The sequence below is a fragment of the Octopus bimaculoides genome, chromosome 2 (assembly GCF_001194135.2).
Source record: "Octopus bimaculoides isolate UCB-OBI-ISO-001 chromosome 2, ASM119413v2, whole genome shotgun sequence".
In the NCBI taxonomy this organism is placed as follows: Eukaryota; Metazoa; Mollusca; class Cephalopoda; order Octopoda; family Octopodidae; genus Octopus; species Octopus bimaculoides.
The window spans coordinates 7,963,484-7,971,019 of record NC_068982.1 but is presented as its reverse complement, the minus strand read 5'-3'; the positions used below and the strand labels follow the sequence as shown (position 1 = coordinate 7,971,019).

The following is a 7,536-nucleotide window of genomic DNA, read 5'->3' as shown; positions in this document are numbered from 1 at the left end:
AACCACTGCATCAACACCGTCAACCACTGCATCAACACCGTCAACCACTGCATCAACACTGACAACCACAGCATCAATGCCGTCGACCACTCCGTCAACACCATCAACCACAACTTCCGTAATAACACCAACCATCACACCATCACCAACTACGATATCATCATCGACCCCAGCCCCAGAGTCCTGTGTCGTTGACCCTTGTCATATCCAGAAACTTCTTGATTATAACCCTGGAAAAATCGTTGGTGTGGTTTTCCTTGATGGCACTCCTGGTTCCGTTCACGAAAATGATATTGTCTATGCTGGTGATGAAATTGAAGATGGCGTTATTGTTCAGATATCTTGCAATAATTGGTAATCCAAATTAATTTTACTTCTATCATATATACTTATATTAATGTATTTTATTTCTTTTCTAAATTCCTGACTGTTCATTGTTTTTTGCTTTTTAATTTCTTTCCATGGTAGGATTGTATTATTTAATTTCTTATTATGTATATGTTTTACTTTATGCATTTCTTCCCATGTGTTCATATGGTTTTTCAAATAAAACAATAATCTAACAATTCATAATATATCATATTAAGTAAACAGTTAAAGAAGCGAAAGAAATAGGCAGTTTTTATAGCATCAGGTAGAAATATTTGTGATATTTGCACTGATACCAAACACTCTCACTTCACATACCACCAATGGCAATTTTGCCTTTTGTCATTTCAATCTGGGGCAGTGATTTTTAAGAAATATTAGAACAGCAGAGAGCATACGTTTTAGTTTTTGCTCTGAGATTTTTGCATTCTGATAGTAATATCTTCAATGATATTAGTGCTAAGTTGTTTCCCTATAAATCTTGCTTGTGCCTTCATGAAAATGTTTCACAATTGAAATACTAGGATCATTCATAACAGATAAAAAAGTTCATTGAAATAAACAATATAAATATTTTGAAGAGATATGCAGTGTCTAGTAAGTTCAATGTACTAATTAATAACTATGTTACTTGAAATATTTTATGAAGGGATGTAAGAATTATAACTCTTCAGATAGAAAACAGTAACTGTGTTTGGCCAAAATTGCAAAATGAACTTCTTAACGACACAGCCGTAACTTCACTCATTAACCTCTTTTGGTATTTCTGTGCAAGTAGTAGCATATTTTCAGCAGGTTCGAGCGATCCTATCCTATGGTAAACCTGTCCCTGCACTTTGAGAGTTGGCATAAACCCACCTTCTTAAACAACATTAGCACCGAAAGATGTCATTTGGAATGCACAATTGTACTTCCGGATGTTATTCAGGAAATCTTTCATCTCTGTAGTTGTGCCAGCGTAGAGTGACTTCAACAGCTGTGGTGGATTCTGCAGCGGAGTGGGGTTAACTTTTCCATTAGCGCAACTCATAGCAGGAGTTTCTCTTGACCACTCCTTAGCATTGCAGAAAGAGCAAGTGATAGACATATCTCCAATGTTCATATCTGGGTGGCAATCATAATGAAGGTTAGAGTTGTAGTGGAAAGCCTTTAATAACCATTGTGAGTTGGATGGTGTTGAAAATCCTCGTCTATGAGCTCTTTGTTGAATGGAAGTCTGCAGCATAGTATATCTTTGTTGTAAGGTGTGGGAAGCTCGCACAGCAGCCATGTTGGCAGCATTCCTGACCAGGCATGTAGCGCGTTCGTTTTTCTTCTCTGCAGCTCATGCAGCAGCAGTTGAGACAGCATCAGCACTTCGTCGAACTTGACGCTGGTGTTTAGTCACTGTAGCTCGTGCAGCAGCAGCAGTTCGTCAAAGTGTATGCTGGTGATCTGTTTGTAAGTGTTCTTGAAGTGGGTGTACGTTCAGCATTTTCTGATCGTCTAATGTCAGTTTCATCTGACAATTCATTTGCCCTTCTTGCTGATGACCTTGCAGATTTCACAGTTTTTCGTCCAATTGAAGAACTCTTCCTTCGGGGTATGATCTAAAATAAGCATGATGAAACGCAGTGAGATACACTGTTAAGTGTGAAATATTAATTGAAGGGTTAGTAAGTAACTGTAGATAAGTTGCAAACTTGCAACTGCTGTGGTAATAATGAAGTGGTAGTAGAACAGTAAAGGTGTAAAATAAGATGATGTTAGTGTTATGACATTAGAATGAAAATGGGAAGTTGTGGAAGGCAAGGCGAGAGAAATGGTAAGAGCAAAGGAGAAAGTGGTTATGAATTGCATTGGGAATGTTGTCATTTGTGTGGACATGAATTTTATCAATGTGTGGCTGCTCTGTCGTATAGATTGGATAGAGAAAAGGTTAATGAAAGAGCAATTGGATGAATTGCTTAGCTTTGTTCAGTGGTGCTCGTGGGGCAGAAGCTGCCGTTGATGCTACATGTTGATGCTGCATAACCATTCATATATATAGCAGTGGTTATAGGTAAGTTGGTAGGTCTGCAGGTCCACATTAAGGATGAAGCCAAAAAAGTATCGTTAAATTTTAATGCATGCAGTGGCATGCATTTCAGTAAGGAAAACTGAAAAAGGTGGGAGTGTTTTTGCTCGGTATCAAGTACCCTGTTCCCCTATTCTTAATGTAAGAAATCGAAAAGAATTGAAAATGTAAGAAATTGACTGAAGAAATGTAAAAGATTGCTCGGCACCCGCATTAGGGAAGAAGTATGGAATTATTTTGAAAGAAGTGAAAATGTAAGAATTAGGAGTAGGGACAGAGAATTGAAAATGAAAGGTATTATTGGAATGTCCGTGATGGAAAACATATGAATCCGCTGGAAAAGAAAGAAATGTGTTGGGAGTTGATATGCAGGTGTACTTGTAAACATTAACCGATTTGGTTGGTATTTGTAACACGTCATGCTACCACTGAACAGGTATTTGCGAGAAGTCGTTACATGGTAGCAGCGCATGCTAGAAATAGCAGAAAAATGTTTCATACTGATGCAATTTACAAACGAAAAAGGTTATGTACCAGAATCAGGAAAATGAATGAATGTGCTTTAGTTGATCAGTATTGCTTTGATAGAACAATATTGTGAAAGACAAGATGAGAGAAATGGTAAGAAGAAAGGAGAGAGTGATTATTAATTGCATTCCGAATGTTATTTGCCTGGAAATGAATTCTGTCTTATTTAAAAGAAAGCAGACAGCTAGAAGGGTGAAGATATCAATGGTGCAATAGTGGTGTGGGGTCATTTGAAGTCTCCGTACGCTAGTATATATCAAATTTTACCACAATAGAGGGAGGAAAAGAAAATTACAAAGAAATAGTTTAATATTTATACTTATTATTTATCTAAATATTAAATTATTAGATGGTATCTATGGGGATTGATCAAATAGATTTAACTGGTATTTAATAAGGGAGCACTTAGGTTAAAGAACATGTTAACTATATTCTAATTTAATTAAATTGAACTATTTTAAGTTGTGGAGATACCAGTATTATCTTATATAAGTTAAGTACGAATTAATAGGGGTACAAAGATTAGAATTTATTAAAGGCTACTATAAAATGATAAAATGATCAGTTAGGGCGAGCACCATAGAAAAGGAATAAAGACAGCCTAATCACTAAAACCATAATAAAATATCCATACCTTATTAACTTCAATAGAGAAGATTTATAGAAAATGTATAATAATTTAAGTATTATGAGCTAAAAAGTGTTAATTAACTTATTTCGCTTATTACAATCAAGACTGAAACCCAGTATTGGTTAAAAGAATAATTATTGTTAAAAGGACATGGTAATTATATACTAATATTAAATTAAATTAAGAGGTATAATATAGATTTTAAAAGTTATTAGTGTTAATCCATACATGATATTACAGTTTCTTAGGGGTACTTAATTAGAAGGGCTGCTTGTACAAAGCCAATCATAAATACAAAGATCAGGAGGACTGAAAACTTTAAGAAAAGGATAAAAGATTTAATTACTAAAACTATATTAAACAATATATCCATATTGTATAAAGTCAAAATTTAGGGTCATCAGGAAGATCTAGCAATGAGGTGAAAGAACAAATTTACTATAAATTAATTAAATTATAATCTAAGCAGTTTAATTTTAAGTTGTGACGACACCCATATTGTTCTATATAAGCTAAATATGAATTTATAGGGGTACAAAAATTTAGGTTTATCTAAAGGCAATTATAAAGTATCAAAATGATCAGGTAGGGTAGAACACCTTAGAAAAGGATATAAAATAGCTTAATCACTAAAAATCATGATGAAGTATATATACCAACTTAGTAACATCAATAAGAGAAGATTTATAGAAAATATATAATAATTCAGGTATCATCATCATCATCATCATCATCGTTTAACGTCCACCTTCCATGCTAGCATGGGTTGGACGATTTGACTGAGGACTGGCAAGCCAGAAGGCTGCACCAGGCTCCAATCTGATCTGGCAGAGTTTCTACTGCTGGATGCCCTTCCTAACGCTAACCACTCCGAGAGTGTAGTGGGTGCTTTTTAAGTGCCACCAGCGCGAGGGCCAGTCACACGGTACTGGCAACGGCCACGCTCAAAAAGGTGTTTTTTACATGCCACCTGCACGGGAGCCAGTCCAGCGGAACTGGCAACGACCTCGCTCGAATGACTTTCTAACGTGCCACCAACACAAGTGCTAGAAGGCGACGCTGGTAATGATTACGCTCAAATGGTGCTATTTACAGGCCACTAGCATAGAAGCCAGACAGCTGCTCTGGTAATGAATACACTCAAACAGTGCTGTTAGTGCTCCACTGGCACAAGTGCCAGTCATCGAGTATGGTTCAATTACGATTTCACTTGCCCCAACAGGTCTTCGCAAGCAGACTTTAGTGTCCAATGAAGGAGAGGTTGGCATGGGTGCCATCGTCGGATTCGGTTTGATTTCGATTTCAGATTTCAAATTCCAAATTCACTTGCCTTAACAGGTCTTCGCAAGCAGAGTTTTTAGTGTCCAATGAAGTAAAGATACAAATAAGTGAGCTCGCAGAGGTCACAGATTATACTCTCACTTGCCTTGCGCCGGATCTTCTCACGTACTGCATATTTCCAAAGGTCCTGGTCACTAGTCATTGCCTCAGTGAGGCCTAAAGTTCAAAGGTCGTGTCTCACCACCTCATCCCAGGTCTTCCTGGGTCTACCTCTTCCACAGGTTCCCTCAACCGCGAGGATGTGGTACTTTTTCACACAGCTATCCTCATCCATTCTTGCCACATGTCCATACCAGCGCAATCGTCTCTCTTGCACACCACAACTGATGCTTTTTAGGTCTAACTTTTCCCTCAAGGTACTTACACTCTGTCGAGTATGCACACTGACATTACACATCCATCGGAGCCTACTGGCTTCGTTTCTTGCAAGCTTATGCATGTCCTCAGCAGTCACGGCCCATGTTTCACTGCCATGTAGCATGGTTGTTCATACACATGCATCATACAGTCTGCCTTTTACTCTGAGAGAGAGACCCTTTGTCACCGGCAAAGTAAGAGCTCTCTAAACTTTGCCCCAAAAATTGTTTATTTACTTATTTAGCTTGTATCTATAATGATGGATACTCTGTAGTAAGTAAAGGAATATTAATACTGCAGGACATGCTAACTATGCACTGATTTTAAAATAAGAGGTACATTATCGGTTTTAAATCACAAGATCAATAAAGTGCTACTTTCTAAAATATTTAAAGGTACGGATGGCACTATGTACATCTGATACCCTAAGGTCTAATCGATTCTTAATCAGGTTGCCATTATCTTTATCCTTTAAAATTTCATGTCTCCATAGTGCACAGCTCACACCCATATCTGCTATTTCTATAAGGCTGAGCTTTTCTTATTATTTCCCATTTGAGGCTAAACCCAATTCCACTTTCTTTCAATTCCCAAATCTTACTGAATAATGACGTACAATTCACCTTAGGACAACATATGACTGTACATACGCATTTTCAAATTAATCAAACAACCAATATATATATATAATTATTAGTTGTAGTTATTATTGTATATTTATATATTACGTTCTGGGTAAGACATCAGCCTAATAAAGGACAGTGGAATTTAACTCTACAATTGCAACTAGGAGAATTATTATTATTGATATTAGTATTATTAAAATTTATATTATTATTTTTATTATTAATATTTTCGCTACCACTATACCTTCTATTATCAAATATGTTATGTTCACATCTGTTATTTTCCAACTCCACATCAATCGTAGTATCATATAAAATTGCCTCTGTATCAGCAGGCATACTAATAGTTTCCATGCCCATATATGTACTGGAACTACAATCCATAATGTTTATATTAGAAGTGCTAACGCTATTCCTTCTATACACCTCATCATCATCAATACTATTATTTTCCTTTTGGGAGTTTAAGTTATTATTAATATTATTATTATTATTATTGCTATTGTTATTATTATTTCTATTATTATTATTGTTACTATTATTTTTATCATTATTATTATTATTATTAACAATCCTGGCTAATTTTATATTCTTCTTATTTAATCTAGCTGTGATGCTACCTATATTGGGAAGAGTAGAGTATGAGATTCTAACTGTCTTATGTGAAACGATTCTATTATATCTGTGGGAAGTAGAGAAGTTTTTTTCTAAAATAGCCATAAATTTTCTATATATGTTTATGGATAATGCACAGTTGTATGGGATATTGAACCACATGAAATTCTTACCTTTAAATTTATGGTGTAAGTAAGGATGGGATGTATTTGTACAATCCCTGCTCCCTAGAATCGTGCCATGATTAATAGTTTTGTACATATTTCTAGTAGATCCCTTATCTGGAGGAGTAATCATTTCTTTTTCACCGTCACCTTTTTATCTAACCTAAGCTTCCTACTCATTTTAGTATCCTGTCTCCTATTGAAGACTACTCTCTTATAATTTAAAATGTTAGGTTTGTAGGATGGTTTATCATTTGGTATTTTTTCACAACTAAGTTAGTAGACTTTCTATTACTCAAACTATCATTTTTTTTCCTTTATTAAAAGGTGCTGAACTTACAGGACTGAGAAAAGTAATTTCCTGGTCATATCCTGCCTTAGACAAAGCAACATTGTAGTGATATGAATGGGAATTAAAGATATCAATGTTTAATGATAATTTAGTAATTCTCTTAGAAATACTTTTAACTACTGATTTTAATACATTAGCGGGGTGACTTGATAATTTGTTGACATATCTTGTAACCTCGCCTTCTTTCCTATAGGGGTAGTATAATTTAGAGCTAATGTTTAAAGTAGTATCCAAAAAATTTACTACCTTTGTGCCATATTCATATGTAATACTTAAATTAAAGTTTTTGAAAAATTTTCCAATTCTTTTTCCAACTTCTGCCACATTCCAGGGAGAAAACCTAGAAGTAGTTGATAGCTTCCGCTATCTAGGTGACCAAGGTAGTAGTGGGGGGTGGGTGCACTGAAAGTGTAGCTGCTAGAATAAGAATAGCCTGGCCAAAGTTCAGAGAGCTCTTACCTCTGCTGGTGACAAAGGGTCTCTCTCTCAGAGTAAAA

General features: G+C 35.7%; 1 protein-coding gene across 1 annotated transcript in view; it reads left to right on the top strand.

The window, feature by feature from the left end:
* Positions 1 to 7,536, top strand: part of LOC106881016 (SCO-spondin) — a gene marked incomplete at its 5' end in the record, with an annotated part of 70,750 nt that overhangs the window by 1,757 nt on the left and 61,457 nt on the right. Inside the window, one exon of the mRNA XM_052965950.1 lies at positions 1 to 354. Within this exon, the coding sequence (XP_052821910.1) occupies positions 1 to 354 (354 nt within the window). The remainder of the gene's footprint in view (positions 355 to 7,536) is intronic.